Raw genomic sequence first — 22,364 nt, 5'->3', positions numbered from 1 at the left:
AATGCATAAATGAAAAAAATGTTTTGCCTGTTTTGCATGTGTGATATGTTTGCTTTGCTTGAAAACATGTTTTGCAATGTCTGTTACAAACACTTATTGTCTGCAAAATTATAAAACTGATGTTACCTTAACATTGGCATAACCAGAAAAAAAAAAAAACTTTTTAAAACACTTTTTTTATTTTAACAAGTACTATTATGAATATATAATTCTAAGAATTTCCTTAAATCTGGCTATTATTTTAAAGGTTACAACACTATCAGTGGTTTTGAATTTGATCATGGCCTCTAACCAGACAAGAGAAAATTTAGCGTTGTGCAGATTTAAATTTACAATTAGACAGAGGGAAAAAAACTGAGCACTTTACATCTATTTTTGAACTCTGCAGAGTTCTCTGGTTTGAGGTACGAGTTGAATTAACACAGTCCTTTTTTGCTTCGTAGTAGGTAAAAAATAACATTATCATGAACTTTTTAGTTTTATATGATGTAAGTTCCCATTTCATATGAGTTTTTTCCATTTTTATTTAACTTAAATTTTTTTAAAATATTTTTAACAGCTTACACATATCAAAATAGCCTCATGATGAATCCCTGTCGAAAACCTGTTTATGTACAGTAAATGTACATTTTATAGTTGTATGCAAAAATGTACTACTGGCTGAAAGAGAAATGTTTCCTTATTTTTGCCTTATTTTGCAAAGGGGAAGCTATTTTCTGTGAATGTGCAAGATTTCTGATTCATTAGCAGTTATAGGAAATTAACTACAAGAACAATACAGTGCAGTATTCATTCAACTTTTTTGCGCTACAAACCAAATTGTTTATGATTATGATTAAATTAAAATAATAAAATAACATAAGAGTTTACAATATCAGTGCTGGGTAGATTACTTGAAAACTGTGTTCTGTTACTGATTACTTATTACTTGACAATTACATAGTAGTTAGTAACATAATATATTAGATTACTCATTTTAGGTGATGTAATCTGACTACTTTTTGATCAATTTAACCTAATAGTTTATCACATAGTTTTGAATGGGATTACTGCTTATCATATTGTACCACACACACACACACACACACACACACACACACACACAACATATACATATATATATATATATAATATATATATATATATATATATATATATATATACATATATATACAATGTGGGAAAAATATTTATTTGATCCCCTGCTGATTTTGTACGTTTGCCCATTTACAAAGAAATGAAGGGTCTGTAATTTTTATTGTAGGTTTATTTTAACAGATAGATACAGAATACCAACCAAAAAAAATCCAGAAAAAATACATTATATAAAGGTTAGAGATTGATTTGCATTTCAGTGAGTGAAATAAGTATTTGATCACCTACCAAGCAGCAAGAATTCTGGCTCCCACAGATTGGTTATGTGCCCATGTGGAACACAGATTAGTCTTGCCACTTTAAGAAGTTGCTCCTAATGTTAGCTCGTTAGGTGTATAAGACACCTGTCCACACAATCTGTTTCTTCCATTCCAACCTCTCCCACCACCATGGACAAGACCAAAGAGTACCGTGAGAGCGATTCAAAAGCACAAGAAGCCGTCTGCTCTCTACAGCTCTCACGGTAATTTGTTATACAACAATTGGTCTGCGCAGCGCAAACAAAGCCAAAACATGGATTTTTTTGGCAATATAGAAATCGCCGTGTTTGGAGGGAGAGAAATGCTGACTATGACCCCAAGAACACCATCCCTACAGTCAAGCACGGAGGTGATTTGGGGCTGTTTTTCAGCTAAGGGTACAGGATGACTTCACCGCATCGAGGGGCAAATGGACGGGGCCATGTACTGTAAAACTTGGACGAGAACCTCCTTCTCTCAGCCTGAACACTGAAGATGGGTCATAGATGGGTCTTCCAGCATGACAGTGGCCCGAAACATACTTCCAAGGCCACAAAGGAGTGGCTCAAGAAGAAGCACATTAAGCTCATGGAGTGGCCGAGCCAGCCTCCAGATCTCAGTCCTACAGAAAATCTGTGGAGGGAGCTGAAACTTTGAGTTGCCAAACGACAGCCAAGAAACCTTAAGGATTTAGAGAGGATCTGTAAAGAGGAGTGGATCAGAATCCCTTCTGAGATGTGTGCAAACCTGGTGACCAACTACACCAGTTACTCTTGGTGTCTGGAGCTTTCAGCACAGAAAGTATAGACATAATGCAGATGCACATATAATTTAAGGCAAATTTTTTTTATTTAAATAAATAAAAAATATATATATAATAATAACAATATAGTAATAAAATATAGAGAAAAGGAAAATATCAGTAGACAGAATTGTGAATGTGCATTTGTGCTATTTATGGATGAAAAGTTTTGATAAGTTCGATAAGTTGTTAATAATAAATAAATATGTAAATTACAAAATTATTATTAAATTATTGTACATAACACATGAAATCATCTAAGGCAAATCATATATTTTTTTGTTCTAAAACGTTTTAGTTTTTTTATGTTACTAGTTGTTTCAACCATAAAGTTTGCAAAATAATAAAACTAAATGTTAACGTTCGCATTTCACATTAAAAATGTCTTTTAATATTCACTTTAGTTAAAATGTAATAAATAAATAAAAAACGTATTTCTTCTTCTTGACTCCTCCTTTATCTCTAAATTAATTTATGGTCTGTACTGTGATAGCTTCCATTTATTTTGAAAATTATTTTTAGGAACGCAAAACAGAAACATTCTTTTTTTTTTTTTTTTTTTTTTTTTTTTTAAAGTATAAACAATACAAAGATGACATTAATGATATACAACTTTGTGTAGAGTACACAACATGTATCAACAATATGCCATCTGAATATACAAAACAAACACAAACAATTTAACAATTGCTAATAGAAAAAAAAAAGAACATGAGGGTAAGATATTGATTTATATTTCAAGTAGAGTATACAAATTAAAGTCATTACAAATTGAGGTTGTTTTTTTCGCTTTCTTATTTACAGAGGATGAAATAGTATTAAGATAGATTTTAAATTCTTTCAGAAAAACAAAAAAAATTGGTTTGTTGTTGGTGAATTTACATTTATGGATATAGAATTTGCCAAGAAAAATAAATTAAATTTATAACAAAACAAGATTTGTTGTTATTTGAATCGGAATCAAAGTGTCCAAAAATAATATCTTTAAAAGTAACAGATATGTCTTGTTGGATATTATTTTTAATAAATGTTTCCATATCTTTCCATAGATGTTCAGTATAGGAACATGTCCAAAATAAATGATAAACAGTTTCTGTGTGAACTTGGCAAAATGAGCATCTTGTCTCAATATTGTTTTTATATTTAATCATAAAAAAATTAACAGGGTAAAATTTATTTATTATTTTAAATGATACTTCTTTCACTTTATTGGTGAGAAAATATTTTTGTTGTAAAGACCAAATCTTTTTCCACTTTAAATTTTTAAATAAATTATTCCAGTAAGAGATTGCAGGAGATATTGAGATAATATCTTCAGTAAACAGGGATCTAATTTTCTTATTTCTATCTTTTTTTCCTGAAAAACATATTTGACCTATTGGAGTGTCTACTGGCTCAGGGAAAGCAGTAGTTATAGTAGTAGCTTGGGTGTAATTTTTAAAAAGCATACAAAATTCCTGATGGTATTGCTCCTATAACTATTGCAAATTCTTTGGGAGTAACTGGCATGTTGTATTCTGAAAGAAATTCTGCATAATTCATTAGTAATCCTTTGTCATTAAATAGCTGACAAACTAAAAGTAATCCTTTATTAAACCACCGATCAAAAAATAAAGTTCTATTTTTGTATAAAATATTTTGATTGTTCCAAATAAAGAATTTATGGGGAGTGAAATTATGTTTATATATTAAAGCCCATGCCAAAAGAACCTGTTGGTGGAAATTTGAAAGTTTGATAGGAATTTTTGATAAGTTATAGTTGCACATTAATAAAAAATTTATACCTCCAATATATGAAAAAGTTTGTTGAGGGAAAATATTCCAGATGGAGTCTTGATTTTTCAAAAATCGATGAAGCCAATTTATTTTGAAAGTGTAATTTAAGGAACTAAAATCAATAAAGTTTAAACCACCTTTGTTGTAAGAATTTAAAATTACAGATTTCTTCATATAATGGCATTATTTTTCCAGACAAAATCTGTTAGAGCTCTATCAATCAATTTACATGTAGGCTTATCTACATAAAGAGATTGTGACGCATAAGAGAGGCATGAAAGTCCCTCAGCCTTCGTGAGCAAAACTCTTCTTTTAATAGATAGATCCCTTTGAAGCCAGCAATTAAGTTTTTTTCTTAGTTTTTTTCAATAATCGGATTTAAAGTTTGTTGCACATCTATATTTTTTTCTTTAGTTATTTCTATACCAAGATATTTGACAGTGCTTTTAACAGCTATGCCACAGATTAAAGAGAGATTACAACTTTTAATGGGAAATAATTCACATTTATCAAAATTGAGATTTAAACCAGAAACTTTAGAAAATGACTGAAGGATATTTAAGGCTACTGAGATTTGAGAGGAATCTTCCAAAAACAATGCTGTGTCGTCAGCCAATTGACTAATGATTAATTCTGCATTTCCAACAGTGATTCCTTTCAGGTTACTGCTTTTAATATGTAAATTGAGAAATTGCACCGCAATTAAAAACAGATAAGGAGACACTGGGCATCCTTGACGAACACCACGATTTAGAGAAAACCTGGGAGAGGTACCGTTTTTCAGTTTAATTGAACTATTTCCATTTACATATAACATTTTAACCATCTTACAAAAATAGTCACCAAAACCAATTTTTTTAAGTGCTTGAAATAAAAAACCATGTTCCAAAGTATCAAATGCTTTATAATAATCTAAAAAAAAGATAAAGCTGTCATTAGAAATTAAATCAGAATAATCTAAAATGTCTAATATTAATCTTATATTATTAGATATGTGTCTATTTGGCATAAAGCCAGATTGTGTTTCATCAATAATAGAAGGCAGCACTCCCTTTAATCTTTTGGCCAGTACTAAAGCAATTATTTTATAATCATTGTTTAACAACGTTATTGGACGCCAATTATCTAATAAAGTAATATTTTTACCTAGCTTGGGAATTAAAGTGATCAGCCCTTGGCATAATGTGGGTGGAAGAGAAGATTTATTTATGCTTTCCTTAAATACGTTTAACAAAAAAGGGGCTATGTTTTTATTGAACATATGATAGAATTCTGATGTTAGTCCGTCTGTACCAGGGGACTTATTCATTTTTAAAGATTTAATTGCTTCCTCGATTTCTTTTAAGGCAATGGGAGAATCACAAATGGCTTGATCAGTGTTACTTAATTGATTAATGGAAAATAATGACTCAAAAAATTTATCATGAGCATGTTGTTTGTTAAATTTAGAGGTGTACAAATCGTGATAGAATTTAGCACAAAAATTTGCAATGGCCTTTTGGTCTTCACAGAGATATCCATTGATTAGAAGCTTTCCAATCAAATTTTTTTTCATTTGTAGTTTTTCTAGTCTAAAAAACTACGAAGAGTTTTGCTCACCTTCCTCAATCCATCTTTTTCGTGATCTTACAAATGCACCCTGAGCCTTTTGTTTATAAAACTCATCTAACGCATTTTGATGATGAACAAGCTCAACTTTTTCAGCATCAGTCAGAACCATTTTAGATAGAAAATTTGAGATTTTATATATTATAATGTTCTCTTCATTTTTTTTCTTTTTAGCCAATTCGCTACTAAAAGTACGCAAGTATTTACCAATTTCATGTTTCATCAATTCCCAATTACAACAAAAATTGTTTTCCTCATTAGCTTTTTCCCAATAATTAGTGATAATGAAATTAATTTTATCCTTTACTTCATTATACTTAAGCAATGAAATATTCAACTTCCAATATGAGGTAGTTCTATGTAAATTAGCAGTATCTGAAAGAGGAATGCGTATAGAGATGCATTTGTGATCAGAAAGTGGTGATGGAATAATATCAGAAGATACATTGTTTAAATCTCTAGAGATAAGCCACAAATCAATACGTGATTGGTTTGAGAAGGAATTATTGTTCCACGTAAATAGTTTTGATTTTTTGATGAGTTTCTCTCCAACTGTCAAGTAAAGAAAATCGCTGCATAAACCTCTTTAAGTACAAACTAGAATTATCAGGAGACTTTGGAGGCCATCTGTCTAAGACGTTATCCAAAGCCACATTAAAATCCCCTCCGAAAACTAAATAAGAATTTGGATATTTGGTTAGCAAATTTAACACGTGTTCTTCCACTTGATCAATAAGTTTCTCATTATCTTTTTGTTGATTAAACCCATAAATATTAACAATAATAATGGTTACATTCGAAATTTCCAATACAAGACAAATGTAATGTCCACCAGGATCACAATTAGAACATACAATCTTCCCATCAAAACGGTTTTTAAGAATACAGACACCAGCTGAGTTACTTGTTCCATGAGCCATCCATAAATCAGATCCCCACTGAGATCTCCAGAAATTACAATCCTCTTTGGTTGAGTGGCATTCTTGCAAAAAACCAAAAGTCAGACTTAAATTGTTTAAGAAACAAAAAAATTGCTTTCCTTTTTGTAATGTTTCTTAACCCTCTAGTGTTGAAAGAAATTATAGATAGAGACATAAAAGAAAAAAGAAAAGTCTACTATAGAAGTAGAGTGTATTGGTCTCTGAAAATGTGTTAACACGTAAAACGATGAGAACAGCAAACTCTATATTAATACAAATAAAGTAGTGCAATTCAGAATTTAGACATCAACATCTATAGAACATGAGTAATCTTTTATCTTGTAATTTCAAATTTCTTATTTATGTAGTGTAAATATAGCCAATATATTAATAAAACCATCAATGTTATTGTCTTAGTTTTTAACCCTAACCCACAAGGAGAATACAAAAACATATTCCTGAGATTAGAATGACTTTTAAGTTAGAGAGAAAAAAAAAAAAAAAAAAAAAAAAGTTTGCCAAAACAAAACTCCATAGTATCTTTTTCTCAAAATTATATAAGCAATTATAACTTAGACATGGCAGTAATTATAATAAATTCCTTCAAAATACCAACTAAAAAAAAAAAAAAAAATATATATATATATATATATATATATATATATATATATATATATATATATATTATATATATATATATATATACATATACATATACACACACATATATACATATATATATACACACACATACATATATATACATATATATATACACACACATATACATATATATATACATATATTATATATATATATATATATATATATATATATTTTTTGGACTTTGCCTTCTTTTAAGGGAAAAAAATAAATAAAACTTAAGGGCAACAATCTCTAAATTAAATAGCCTCTCGTTAGCCCACGGTTTCGGCACATAGTGAAACAAGTTTCATGTATATCAGGTCAGCTAAATGAAGTTTCAGGCTGGAGGGAATATTTCAATTCCTTCTACAAACGCCCTACCTCCAATAAAGTAAGCACGCTTGTTATTTTGTCTTGCTTTTTCCACTGCCGGCCATAATTTGCTCCTCCTTTCTTTATCTGCTGGAGATAAGTCCTCAGATATTTTTAGGCCGTTTTCCCTGAGAAAAGTAGACTCCTTTGCTGCACGCCACACAGCGTCGCGATAGAATCGGGAGGCAAATTGAACAATAACTCCTCTAGTTTTGTTCGGCTGCTTGCGACCAAGTCTGTGTACAATATCAATGGCGTTCGGAAGTTTGTCTCTGTCCTCTGGCAGGAGTCGCTGACACAACTGGATCACCTGTAGTCGAACATCTTCTCTCTCCTTCTCGGGGACTATTTATGTTGTTTAATTATAGCGTATATATTAATTTTACAGTTGTGATTGTCTTCTCTCCTGCTCAGAGGTAGTCTGCTCCATTTTGCCAATCTTGGATTCCACTGCACCGCACTTGGTTTTCAGACAGTTAACCTCCTCGCTCATAAATTCGATAGCTTCTTTGACACTTGTGATTTGCTTGGTGTTTTCATTTATTACCTCCTTCATGTTAGTAATCGCGTGTGTATTTTCTCCTATCATTTTCTCCAGGGAATCAGACTGAGTGTTTATTAACTGAGAAAGTGCTCCAAGTTGAGAGAGCACGTCAGCAATCTCAGATTGATTAGTCTTCCGTTGTTTGGCGGCAGGAGATTTGCATGGCGTGTCTAAAAGTGAAGGAAATTCCTCCTCACACAACATGAACTCGTCAGAAATTGCATCTACCGGCAAGTCTGTCTTGACATAATCATGCAGGTTCTCTGTCGCAAGATTATTAGAGCCTTGCAGCGTTTCATGATTGGTTTTGGTAGCAGGACTAGTGGTAGCCTGTGAAGCGCTCTTTGTTTTCCTTTTTTCGGACTTGCCCATTATGTCACTCTTTACTAGAAGAACATTTGTTTAGAAATTGCTATTTGAAGTTAAAAGAAAGTAATTTAGACTTATTCTGACGGCACTAAAAGTAAATTTCACCGTTTGAGTTTGCAGAGCACATCAACTCACATGTTTCTAGAGCGCCATCTTGAACCGCCCCCCCAACAGAAACATTCTTCTTTAAAACATCTCTCTTTGTAATGACGAGGAGAGCTTAGCTTATGAATATTAACGAGGTCGTTGAGTTGTCTTGGTAACCTCCGAACGTTCAACAATTAATATTCATGAGCTAGGCTTTCCGCCAATGCATGGTTCTTCTAATTGGCTAGCTTTCTAGGGGCCGTCTCTCTTTCAGCAAATCGGTAAGGACTGTTGGGTAAACGTCACGAGACGTAATTAATATTAGTGTTGTTTGGTCACGTGACGGACGTCCCATCTGTCATTCCAGAGCTCGAGGTGGGATCGTAACTGATACCTGAATCCCGGCCAGCATGATATTTTATGTTAATTTCTAAGGGACCGCTTCTGTTTTATTTATTTTGCTCTAATTCTGAATTGACTCATTATTAACATAAACATTAACAGGATATTAGATCTCTTGTGTCTCTTGCTGAAAATAGGTTATGGGTGTTGTGGACCCTGACTATTTGGGTAAGTCGGGTTGCTTTTTATATACAAATTCACATTTTGTTCAGATTGTAATGAAACTTTTCAAAAAAATTTATTCATGTGTAATGAAAGCAGGACAAGTCAAAAAAATAAATAATTTAATAAATAAATAAAAATAACACCTCACCTATTACTTACTCTCCCGCTTACCTGGATTAGTCATATTGTTTCCTCTGACAGTCAGCAGCGGGACAGGTCAGTTACGTCACCTCAATGACGTGTACAGGGTATATCAAACAGGTTTATAATATAATATAATATAATATAATACAATATAATATAATATAATATAATATAATACAGGTGACGTGAGTAATTGAGAACAATATTAACAACAACAGATGAAATCTACAGAGTAATGCTAAAAAGGTTAATTCTTGAGAATATTATTAAACACATGTACTCTACTGTACTTTTTACACACATGTATTCTAAAGCAGTGGTTCTCCATCCTGGTCTGCAGTAGCACTGCTCACAGTCGACGAAGTGTGTGTTAGACAATAGAGACAAAATGAGCACGACCACGCTTGACAGTCACTGTTCTACAGAATATTATTCATATTGCTAAGCGCAGGTGAATTCTATAGAATATTATTACACAGGTCTATAAAGAATATTCTGGAGATTATTATTCTGGTGTTCTGGTGTATTCTAGTGTTGCCCATAACACTATCAACCACATGGTTTAGCTGCATGTGTTGTGCACGTGGCTTCTCAAGGACAGGTGACTGTAGTATTAAGTTGTTTACAACAGATTGAGCTCAGATCTCACGTCATCTGTTTTAAATCTTAGTGTCTAATATTTGTCTGTTAGACCTTAGACGTCTTAACAGCACTAACCATCTTAACATTAATATCTATCAATTCTGTGTCCCGTGTGCTTATACTTGGTGGAAGCACCTTTTGCCTTTAATACAGAGGAAAGTCTTTTTGCATAAGAGTCTATCATCTTGATGTGTCCTTTTTTTCCTCCGTCATTCTTCTTTATAAAAGAGCTCCAGGTGGATTTTTTCCCCCTTTTTCCTGAAGGTTTCTTGCCTTTGCAACCATGCAGCATGTCGTAGATGCAGATGCTGCCCACAGATCAAGGGGTCTATTGTAACCCGAATCATGTATGCCTTCATCCTTTTGCTTGGTACCATCATTGCCTGTGTCATGTTGTCACCTGGTGTTGAACAACAGCTTAAAAGAGTAAGAATTAATTATTTCGAGGCATTAGTAGAGTTAGAAATAATCCAATAACTCAAATAATGTACACCAAGAGGGCTTTTTACATTGTGTTGTAAGATTTGTGAAGTTATTAACCAAATGCTCAAGAAGACTTTTGTCTCTCATGCCGAGATAAAATGTAATTTGTAGTTCATTTGAAAGTTGGAGAAGTTTTATAGTTTAGCAGAACGCTGAAAGGATTTTAAATTTTTAATTCTTAGATCCCTGGCTTTTGTCACGGAGGAGCAGGATCCGGTACACCAGGAATTGAGGCGGATGTTCAGTGTGAGATTTTTGTCGGTTATAAGGCTGCAATGGTTGCTGTCTCTGTTGGTGCCTTCTATATTCCAGAGGTGCCTTTTACCCAAAGTAAGAATTGAACTCATTTTATAAATCTGATCTGATTGGTTGGCTATAATGTGAAGTTATATTTCATGTTTTTATTGTTGTTGTTTTTATATAAATGTCAAGAATGCAATGTCCAAGTTGATATCCATCATTAAATTACATCAGATATCACTGCAACAGGTGGAAGTTTATTAGAAGTCACTCTTGTTTCTGTGATAGTCTTATGCTCTGTGAAGAATAATCTTAGCCAATCGGATACCTTTCAGGTGAATCTTTGCCAGTGATGAGAAGTGTTTGTGGAAATCATTAATTTTGCAGCTGACCCTTTGCTAAGCCTCAGCTTGAAGGGGTACGTCACCCAACGTTAATAGAAAACATTGTACAATTAATATTAAATTGAGTGGTTTGATCCGAACAGTCGCTTTATGCACGTTTGAGCTTCCATTTACCATATGTGTGTTAATCAATGTTTATAAGCTCAAATTAATTATGTTCTTCTTATGAAGCGATCGTGTCTCTTCAGAGGACACTTGATAAATGTGGAATACTTTTACTGTGTCTTTTCATACTTTTTAAAGAATGATAAAAAAAAAAATTGGTTGCATGGATTTTCAGTTTCTGGACAACAATGTTTGTGCTCTGAAGATGAACATAAGCCATTGAAATTAGGGTGAGAAAATGATGACAGAGCTTTCATTTTTGGGCGAATCCTTTTGAAAGTATAACTATCATAAGGTACAACTCTTGCCATCCCATCATATTATCAGACAAGGTTGTTGACTTTTCTAGTATAAGTATATGGAAGTCCTGTGTGTTTAAATCATTGCATGCTGTCAGTTAAAATATGTGTCAGCCCTCATTCCCAAATACATATGTATAGCAACGGTAAGTACATTAAATGTTCTAAGGTAAATTATTGTTAAGGTTATCATTCAGGTGTGCAGATAACTAGGTAGTACTATATTATGGTTACTAAAGAGATCAGAGTATAGTGAGTATGTTATGGACGTTTTAGGGCCAGATCTGTTGTGATGAGCATCTTTGTTTTAAATGACGTTAGTGCAAGGTTCAGCAAAGGGTCAGTTCTGCACTTAATGGGAGCAAGCAACCAAATTATTATTATTATTATTAATGTAATAACTTATTGAGCATTGTTTATGCATCACCTCTAGTGCCATTGTTCTTTATCATTTAGTTCAGTTGAATGGGCAAAAAAAAAAAAAAAAAAAAAAAAAAACAGTGTTTTTTGGAGGTCTCCATGAATCATATGTTCTTTATTCTTCATGCCCAGCTCAGTTTGGGTTTGTACAAAATCTGAGTTCATATACGTCTTTTTCTTTAGTGTGGTTTATTGTGGGAAGCTTTGGAGCATTTTGCTTTATTCTGATTCAGCTGGTTTTGCTCCTAACTGTTGGCTCAGGAAACCTTTGCAGGTGTTTTGAGTTGATTAGCTGATTGGCATGTCACCATATTCTAATTTGTTGAGATTTGAATTGGTGGGTTTTTATTAAATGTGAGCCAAAATCATCACAATTAAAAGAACCAAAGACTTAAACCACTTCAGTCTGTGTGCATTGAATTTATTTAATACATGAGTTTCACAATTTGAGTTGAATTACTGAAATAAATGAACTTTCCCACGACATTCTAATTTATTGAGATGTACCTGTATATTGAGTAATTTGACGCTCCTTCTTTCTAGCCTTGCTGTCGGTAACAGGAGTGAACTATATTCTGTCTTTCACGGCTGCTGTTCTCTGCTATAACATCTACGCTCAGCCAGAAGGATGCATGCTAAACAAGTTCTTCATCAGCTTCAACATGTTATTATGTGTCATAGCTTCTGCTCTGTCTGTACTGCCCAGAATACAGGTATTTGCAGTTATTTGTTAGTCTGTACCTGCCATATAAACAGTTTCATTTGTAATTACATCTTATGTATATTTCATGTTTTGTGTGTTTTTGTTAATCATTTATGGTCCCTTTGTGATCTATAGTCCAGTGAAATGAGATAATGTGTGAAATTCTAGGAATACCAGCCCAGATCTGGTCTTCTTCAGTCATCCATTATGACTTTGTACACCATGTACTTCACCTGGTCAGCCATGACCAATGAGCCAGGTTAGCAGCTTCACAAAGCTTTTTTTATACATGTAATCTCTGTCTTAGCTAAATTAGACCACGTGACTTACTTGATATTCAGAATGTTTGACCTTGCTTTTAGCTGATACATTTACTTGGAAAACATACTTCAGAAGTTTCCTTTCAGATGGCTTACAAGATCTGTCGTTTTGTTTGTGTGTGTCCATCCCTCGTCTCCAGACCGCACATGCAACCCGAGTCTGATCAGCATCTTCTCTTGCATGATCAACAGTTCTGTTTGTGTGTCTCCTGGGCAGAAAAAGGTTATGGGGTTGTAATGGAAAAAGAAGAATAAATGGATGTTCAATAACAGAGCTGTTTGCGTGTCCTGATGTTTCACCTCCGAGTTTAAGATATAACCATCTGTTACATGGTGTCAGAAGTGGTTTCCACAACCTGGAAAGAATGAAATAAGGAATTGAGGGAGAAAAGAATGCGATGTTGCACACGGACTGCAAGAAAAAAAAAAGGAATTGAAACAGTGCTCAAGTGCAATTGAGAACGGGCCAGTGAAAAAAAAAAAAGAAAACGATCATCGGAGCAGTGCGCTCGAGATTAAGAGTAAGTGAACAGTCAAAATATGGATCAGATATTTTTCACTGACACCTCCGGGAAGTTTCAACTTCGACGAGCCTAGTTCATGGCCACAGTGGATGTGCCGCTTTGAACGATTCAGAGTAGCATCGGGCCTTGCAGAAAAACCCTCCGCCTACCAGGTAAACTCTCTTCTTTACATTATGGGGGGGGAAAAGTGACGATATATTAAATACGTTACCCCTAAGCGAGGAAGGAGAAAAAGAGTTATGAAGAAGTCAAGAAGGCTTTAAGTGAGCACTTTATCGGCAGACATAATGTTATTTATGAGAGAGCGAAATTCAACAGCAGATTTCAACAGCCTGGCGAATCAGCAGAGAGTTTTATCACGGACGTGTATAAGCTCGCGGAACACTGCAGATATGGCGACCTTCATGAGGAAATGATCAGAGACCGTATTGTAGTGGGCATAAGAGATGCAAAGCTCTCAGAGAGACTGCAACTAGATCCAAATTTGACATTGGATAAAACAATAACTCAGGTCAGACAAAATGAGGAAATAAAACGTCAGCAGCCAATAATAAGACGAGAAAAGTCTGAAGTAAAAGAAGTTAACGTTGATGCAGTCGTAACAAAGAGAACATCTAAAGCAAAAATGACATTACAAAAGGCAGAGGGGACAGTGCAGAGAACGCAAAGTTTTTACAATGCGACTCCTAAAATAAAACAGATGGATTCCTGCAAGCGATGCGGAAAAAGTCCACAACACCCATGGAAATTGTGTCCAGCTAGAGAAGCGGAATGCAGAAAATGCAGAAAAAAAGGACATTTTGCTACAGTATGCCAGTCAGTTCAAAGACTCGAAGCGATCGTTGACAGTTCATATGATGAGTCTGCATTCTTGGGAACAATCCAGACCCAAAAACAAGAGAATTTGTGGCAACAGAAAATACTGGTGAATAAAGAACCAAATCACCTTTAAAATAGATACAGGTGCAGCAGTCACAGCTATTCCAGCATCTTTGTATTCAGCTGAAAAGCAAGGGAAACTCAAAGATTCCAAAAAGAAGATCCTGGGACCTAACAGTACTCCATTGAAAGTGATGGGTACGTTTAGTGCATGCCTGCAGAAGGGAAAAAAGAGAATTTGGCAGGATATATATGTGGTAACGGATCTAGTGATGCCGCTGCTTGGACTGCCTGCAATTCAAAGCTTACAATTACTGCAACAGGTAGCCAACATACACAAACCTGGAGAGCAGTACAAGGCAATGTTCCCCAAAGTTTTCTTGGGACTCGGAAAATTAGAGGGCAGCTACAAGATCAAACTGTCGGAAGGAGCCGTCCCGTATGCTCTATCAGCCCCACGACGAGTACCGCTACCGCTCGTGGAGAAAGTAAAACTGGAACTCCACAGAATGGAAGGAATGGGAGTCATTCGACGAATCGAAGAGCCTACTCCCTGGTGCGCGGGTATGGTTGTCGTGCCAAAACCGAATGGCAATATCAGGATTTGCGTCGATCTCACACGGTTGAACGAGAATGTGTGCAGAGAAAGACACATACTGCCAGCTGTGGATGAGACTTTAGCACAGCTAGAGGGAGCAGCTGTGTTCTCCAAATTAGATGCCACATCTGGGTTCTGGCAAATACCCTTGCATGAAGACTCCGAGCCTCTAACAACATTCATTACACCCTTTGGGAGATACTGCTTTCGGCGTCTTCCTTTTGGGATATCTTCAGCCCCGGAGCATTTCCAGCTCAGGATCTCTCAGATCATTGCAGGAACGACTGGAGCTCTTTGTCATGCAGACGATGTCCTAGTGTTTGGAAAAGATCAAAAAGAACACAATGAGAGACTGTGTGAGGTGCTGAAGAAGTTTGAAGAAGCAGGACTAACACTGAATGATAAGTGTGTCTTTGCTGTTGATAGAGTGAAGTTCCTAGGCCATACCATAAGTGCTCAAGGGATCGAAGCAGACGAGGACAAGATTAAAGCCATCCTCAACATGCCTGAGCCAGAGAACGTGGAAGGTGTGAGACGTTTCATGGGAATGGTTAACTACGTCGGGGAAGTTTTCACCTCATTTGCCGACTCTCTCACGAAGCCACTGAGAGACCTGTTAAGAAATGACAACACCTGGACATGGGATGCACAGCAGAAAGAAGCGTTTGCAAAAGTAAAGAAAGAACTCAGCTCACCAGCTATACTAGCACAGTATAGTCCGAACAGTGAGACTATAGTTTCAGCCGACGCTTCATCTTATGGTCTAGGCGGGGTGCTCATGCAGAAACAAAAAAATGGTGAGTGGAGGCCTGTCGTATATATCTCAAGGAGTCTAACCCCCACAGAGACACGATATGCACAAATTGAAAAAGAAGCTCTTGCGACAACATGGGCATGTGAGCGACTCAGTGCATATTTGCTTGGATTGGAATTTACAGTGCATACCGACCACAAACCCCTAATATCACTGTTGGGCAACAGACCAATTGATGATTTACCTCCAAGAATTCTTCGTTTCAGACTGAGGCTGCTCAGATACAAGTACAACATCATGTACGTTCCAGGAAAACAACTGGTCACGGCAGATGCGTTGTCACGAGCGCCATCGGGACCTGAAAAATCAACAGAAAATGAAACATTGGAGGATGAGTGCAGAGTTTTTGTGGATCTCATAGTTCAACAAATCCCTGCAACAAAAACAAAACTGAAACAGATTCAGGAAATGCAGAATGAGGATCTAACCTGCCAACAACTAAGACAGTATACACAAAAAGGATGGCCAGACCATCAGAAAACGGTGTCGGGAACATCTCGTGCCATACTGGTCTCATAGGGCAGATATCCACGTGGCAAACGGTATCCTACTGACAAGGAGAACGAATTCTGATTCCAAAACCCATGCAGAGAGAGATGCTCGAAAGACTTCATCAAGGTCACCAAGGAATGACGAAGTGCATTGCAAGGGCACAGCAATCTATATGGTGGCCAGGTGTTATAAGAGATGTAAGAGAGTTAGTGGAGAGATGCGACATCTGCTGTCAGCATTCCCAGCAGAAAACAGAGCAATTGATGCCAACACCTTTACCAGCGAGACCCTGGCAACGAGTCGCAGCTGATATCTTCCAATGGGAAGGAGGACATTATCTGGTGGTGGTTGACTATTTCTCGAGATATATTGAAGTTGCAAACTTTGCCAAAACTCATAACAGCAACAACAGTGGAGAGGCTGAAGGTCATCTTTGCCAGGTTTGGAATCCCTGAAACACTGGTGACAGATAACGGTCCACAGTTTGCGTCATGCGAGTTCGCAGAGTTTTCCCGAGACTATGACTTCAAACATGTCACAAGCAGTCCACGTTACCCCCAGAGCAATGGAGAGGCAGAGCGAGCGGTGCGTACAGTAAAAACAAATGCTGAGAAAGAACCAAGACCCTCAGAGAGCTCTTTTGGCCTACAGATCGACTCCATTAGCTCATGGGATCTCACCTGCAGAACTCTTGATGGGGAGAAGAATAAGGTCAACAGTCCCAGTTCCACCTAAAATCTCTCACCCCAAGATGGCCTGACCTGAAAGTGTTCAGAAGAAAAGATAGGATGTTAAAAGAGAAACAACAGGAAACATTCAGATCTAGACACAGAGCGAAAAAATCTACCAGTCATCATACCTGGACAGAAAGTGTGGATCAGGACATCGAAAACCACTGGAACGGTCCGGGGGGAAGCAGCAACGCCAAGATCGTATCAGGTAGAAACAGAGATGGGAACACTGAGAAGGAATCGAGCTCATCTTACTGTTCTTCCAGAACCAACTCAGCAAGAGGTCAACGTTACAGTGACAAGGTCAGGTAGGATTTCCCGTCCACCAGAAAGAATGGACTTATAAGATGAATTAGCATAGGTAGACCTGCTGTCAAGAAAAGGGCAGAATAACCCCTTCAGCAGAGTCAGGAATGCCCAGGTAGTCTACCCTGGCTTCCAGCTTAAGAAAGAAAGTTCAATGTTATGTTATTGAGATGTTTGTTCCCTGGAAAAAAAAAAGAGAATATATAACCATGGGGATATAAGTATGTAGAATAATAATAATGAGATTTTGAGACTAAAAGGGGGGGATGTAGTGTAACCAACAGAACACTAGAGGGCACTCCTGGGCAGAAAAAGGTTATGGGGTTGTAATGGAAAAAGAAGAATAAATGGATGTTCAATAACAGAGCTGTTTGCGTGTCCTGATGTTTCACCTCCGAGTTTAAGATATAACCATCTGTTACATCTTCCAGCAGATCACGTCCTCCACAGTCACCCCACTGGAGATCGAGAACCAGACGGCCGTCATCATTGTAGACATAGAGGAAAATGTGCCATCTGCCCCATATTTGCAGTGGTGGGACGCTCAAAGCATCGTCGGATTGGCCATATTTGTTCTCTGCATTTTGTATTCAAGGTATAGTGTTTTTAATGTGATATAAACAGTTGTTGTCCTTCAAATCAGGTTATTTGTAACTACTTCTAGAAGGTGCCAATACTACTGTTTGTATTAATTAATTCAGCTACACACCAAAGACAGAAGTGTGGTACCAGAATTGTTTTTTTTTTTTTTAAACTCCAGTTTTCTGGAGTAACTTGTGGAGTATTTGGAAAAAAAATCTGAATAAATGCACATTATTTACCTATTTACTTTTACCTTACACCTTTTTTTTTTTAAATGGATAAGTTGGGTAATAGATAAGTTGGACCAGATAACCAACTACTTTGAAGCATGCATGGGAATGTGTGTGTCCAAGCTTTTGACGTAGTTTTGATAGATTAATAAACATACTTGAAGGCATTATGTATCCAGATGGGCCATACTAGAGTTCTAATGCTTATGCCATAAAGAGCTTCCTTTTTTTTTCTTCACAGTATACGCTCTTCCAATACCAGTCAAGTTAATAAACTAACCTTGGCAGCTAAAGATACCACAGTCGTGGATGAAAGCTGCACGGTAAGTCCTGAGACAGCAGAAGAGGTCACAGCACCAACTGTGGAGGACAACAAAAGAGACACTGTTCAGTACAGCTACGCTTTCTTTCACTTCATGCTGTTCCTGGCGTCTCTTTACATCATGATGACTCTCACCAACTGGTACAGGTGTGTGCATTCCCCAGTGATCACTGAAGTACGATGTAGAATTCTTGAACAATTTGAGCAGAAAAGCAGAAACACACACACAACAGCAGGCACTGTATATAATTATTTGCTGAAGTATATCATTGATTTTTATTGTCAAACCAGTCCTGATGCAGACTACAGTGCCATGACGAGCAAGTGGCCGGCAGTGTGGGTGAAAATCTCCTCCAGCTGGGTCTGTCTCTCATTATACAGCTGGAGTCTGGTTGCTCCTATGATCCTCACCAACAGAGACTTCACCTAGATGCATTTCTGCAGAACACCTCTAAAAATCAGGGTTCTCTTCCATCACTTCCAAGATCTTTTTTTTTGTAAGAGTGTAATGTCTTACAGCCTTGATGCTCTTATGAAAATAATGTTTGGTTTTTGTTTATATTTATTGGGAGATTTAATGTTTTTATGGGTTTTATTTTTGGACCATTTTGCCTAATAGCCTCAGGATGTTCTCTGTGCCATCAGCAGGAATGACAATGTATTTTATAACGGAGTGTTTGTACTTTTAATTCATGCTGAAATAAAGTGTTTTATTTCTGTTGGTCAGGCAATTTTTGGATCTTTACTGGATGTTTTGTTTTGTATAAAAATGCTACATTTTCATCATAAAATCAAGGAGTAAAGTGACAAATAATGCATTATATCTGATACATCATCGAGGATGCAAATATATTTTGGATAATGATCAAATAAATTGTATTTTTGTACAACCAGAACAATTTTTTTTATATATGTACATTGTATTAATGAATTAAAATTAGAATATTTAACAGTGCATTTACAATTTTTTATTTTTATTTTTTTATTCAGATGTCATCATTATATTTGCATGTTTTTTGTCATTGTTTTTATACCATCACGGCAGATCTACCTTCATGTTTCCGTACAGACTACATCTCGTCCTTCTCACCTAATGCTGCTGTGATGTTTCCTGATCTTCAAGCAGAAAGATGCAATGCCTGATGCAATTTCTTTGAATAATCTTAAAACTCAATTCTGATTTGTGAGTTAATGTTTCCAGGCTGCATCACAAAGACTAGTGCCCCAACCGAACCTGGTTTCTGCAAAGGGTTTTTTCTCCATCTCCATCTTTTTGACTTGACCATCACTCATAAATGTCAAAAAACTGTATATTACTGATTTAAATGTAGATTACAAAAGCAGAACCTGGTATCAGTGTTTTATTGGTTTCATTCACAGGTCTTGGAAGCACACTGAACATGTTGATTAACGCGTTTACACACGTATTTTTAGTAGAGCTCAAATATTCAGCAGATCAATCAGTCTTTGGTCGAGGGTGTGCTTTTGTCTATTATGCACCCACACTGAACTGGAGAATTTGAATTTAAACCATTCATTACGTACACATTCATGATAGCATTTCCAACATCAAACTACAGATGGAAGCTCGAAGCAAATCCTGTGTGAAAGCATTCCAATGCCAGAATATACGCTGTACTGCACTTCATCCCACCATAGACCTCTTCCGTCCTCTCAATCGAACTTCATCCAGTTTCTTGAGGACCACGGAGGACTTTTTAGATGAAGCAGTGTAACTTTTCAGAAGTCTCTCAAACAAAGTCTCAGTTTTGGGATGAGTGCTGAGAAAAGCTTTCTCCAACACGTACAGATCAACTCCTTTGTCTTCTGGTAGAGCAGAAATGTAACTCAACCCAAAGTCAATCAGAACCAGCTTCATGTTGTGGTCTTCAGCTCCACTGACCAGAAGCATGTTTGAGGTGGTGAGATCACCATGGATGACATCTTCATCATGCATCTGAGCCAGGGTTTCACCAATCTTGTCTGCTAGAGTCTGGAGATGCTGTGGGTTCTGTTCTGACGCTTGAGCCGATGCTATGTGGTCTTTTACTGACACTGAGTGAATAATATCCTCCAAGAAAATACAATGAGTGGTGTAGTCAACAAAATAAACAACGGGTGCGTTGATACCTGGGACAGAGGAAACAAAGCAGTCGATCATACAGAGGTGATGTTAATTACATTTACATTTGTTTGTTTAGCAGATTAATAATCTTAATATTTATGCATGCACTTATTTGCACTCATCAAAAGAGTCATCTGTCACACCGCAGGACCCTTTAAAATCAGCAAGGAGGCAAATAGGTGTTTAAAAATATTCATATTAGTTATTTCCCTTATTGAAGCCTTAAAGGGACAATTCACCTCAAAATGAAAATACTGTCATCATTTACTCATCCTGACGTTGTTCCACACCTGCCCTGTCTTCTGATGAACACAAAAGATATTTTGAAGGATGTTGGTAAACAAATAGCTGATGTTAGCCACTGAATTCTACAGTATTTTTTTCCATACTATGGAAGTCAATGGCTACCAGCAGCTGCTTGGTTACCTACACTCAAAACAACCTATAATCAGTACCTATACTCAAAATAACTTGTATTGCATTCAACAGCTAAAATTAATACAGGTTTGGAACAACTTGAGGGTGAGTAAATAATGACTAAATTTTCATTTTTTCATCTATCCCTTTAAGTACAAACCCAAAAAAGTTGGGACACTGTACAAATTGTGAGTAAAAAAGGAATGGAATAATTTTAAAGAGTAAGATGGGACAAAGAAGACCTAAGACAGCTGAGCAATTAGAAGCCTGTATTAGACAAGAATGGGACAACATTCCTATTCCTAAACTTGAGCAACTTGTCTCCTCAGTCCCCAGACGTTTGCAGACTGTTATAAAAGAAGAGGCGATGCCACACAGTGGTAAACATGGCCTTGTCCCAACTTTTTTGAGATGTGTTGATGCCATGAAATTTAAAATCAACTTTTCCCTGGTATTAAAATTATACATTTTCTCAGTTTAAACATTTGATATGTCATCTATGTTGTATTCTGAATAAAATGTTGAAATTTGAAACTTCCACATCATTGCATTCTGTTTTTATTCACAATTTGTGGAACCTTTTTTGGAATCGGGTTTGTACATGGTCTTGTGACTTTTTTTCTTTCTTTCTGATTTCCAAATACTTTCAGATGTTTTAACTCTAATTGTGATCAAGGTTAGGTTATTCTTTTTTGAGCTTGTCGTTTAAATAACGTACCGTTTTTGATTAGTCAAATATACATTTAACTTAATTCAAACAAGAATAAAGATATACATACAAAATAAATCTCTGGATGCTGCCCTACAAATTTAGAATTTCAAATAAATTCTAGTAGGTTTTACACATTTTTACAAATATTCTGCTCTGTGAGTTTTAGGCTACAGATGATAGAGACGGAGACAACTGTTTTCTATCTGTCAGATATGTTATTTCTTGATTGCGTATGTTGCATCGATCGTATACAGTAGGTCCACTCAGTCTGCATTTACATTACTGAGTGTGAACATGCAGCATCGACAGCTGACTGATTTACGACAGCACTCAGCGTGCAGGCAGCGTCTGCTGGTGTCCTGTACTGACCTACAGTCTGTGGTACTGACCAGTTTTTGTACAGTCTACTGACCTGCTCTCCTGCATCGCAGTATGGATCGCACCTCCTGTGTGGTTCTGCGGCGCGTCAGTTTCTCGTCGACTTCAGGGTGGCGATATAATTTTGGGAATCTCTCTTTAATAATCACGGACCGACCCAAAAAAGTACCTCGATAGACACGTGCCTCCGCGCCCTGTTTAATCATCTGTGCGTCCTTTAAATACGACGGGACACTTGCTTTGACTGAGTCTGAGTGGTCCATGTTCCACCCTCCGCCTGCGACACACGGACACGTGCTCTCTACTTCCGGGTAAAAAATGCTACTTTTCCTTCTCTTCTTCTTCGTTTTTTTTTAAATGACGGCTGGCAGCAAACATAAATTGGTGCATCACCGCCACCTTCTGCTCCG

At 36.4% G+C, this 22,364-nt stretch overlaps 2 protein-coding genes across 3 annotated transcripts; one reads left to right on the top strand and one right to left on the bottom strand.

Moving 5' to 3' along the window:
- Window positions 1-8,109: 8,109 nt before the first annotated feature.
- LOC109098234 (serine incorporator 3-like) lies at window positions 8,110-19,043 on the top strand. 2 transcript variants are annotated; one of them, XM_042765923.1, is made up of 9 exons: window positions 8,110-9,995; window positions 10,031-10,296; window positions 10,536-10,683; window positions 12,365-12,534; window positions 12,693-12,783; window positions 12,985-13,013; window positions 17,611-17,783; window positions 18,242-18,469; window positions 18,614-19,043. In XM_042765923.1, the coding sequence occupies exons 2-9, from the start codon at window positions 10,216-10,218 to the stop codon at window positions 18,750-18,752; spliced, it is 1,059 nt and encodes a 352-aa protein (XP_042621857.1). In that variant the 5' UTR covers window positions 8,110-9,995; window positions 10,031-10,215; the 3' UTR covers window positions 18,753-19,043. The 2 variants fall into 2 exon arrangements, with proteins under 2 accessions (XP_042621857.1, XP_042621858.1); XM_042765924.1 differs by lacking the exon at window positions 10,031-10,296 and having other exon boundaries at window positions 8,669-9,087.
- A 627-nt stretch (window positions 19,044-19,670) lies between these two features.
- LOC122146568 (EKC/KEOPS complex subunit TP53RK-like) lies at window positions 19,671-22,289 on the bottom strand. Its single transcript, XM_042765925.1, has 2 exons — window positions 21,989-22,289; window positions 19,671-20,452 (listed from the first exon to the last, which is right to left on the bottom strand). The coding sequence occupies exons 1-2, from the start codon at window positions 22,215-22,217 to the stop codon at window positions 19,968-19,970; spliced, it is 714 nt and encodes a 237-aa protein (XP_042621859.1). The 5' UTR covers window positions 22,218-22,289; the 3' UTR covers window positions 19,671-19,967.
- Window positions 22,290-22,364: the final 75 nt, after the last annotated feature.

Source organism: Cyprinus carpio, chromosome A11 (assembly GCF_018340385.1).
Source record: "Cyprinus carpio isolate SPL01 chromosome A11, ASM1834038v1, whole genome shotgun sequence".
Lineage (NCBI taxonomy): Eukaryota > Metazoa > Chordata > Actinopteri > Cypriniformes > Cyprinidae > Cyprinus > Cyprinus carpio.
This window is presented reverse-complemented; position numbering and strand designations above follow the sequence as displayed.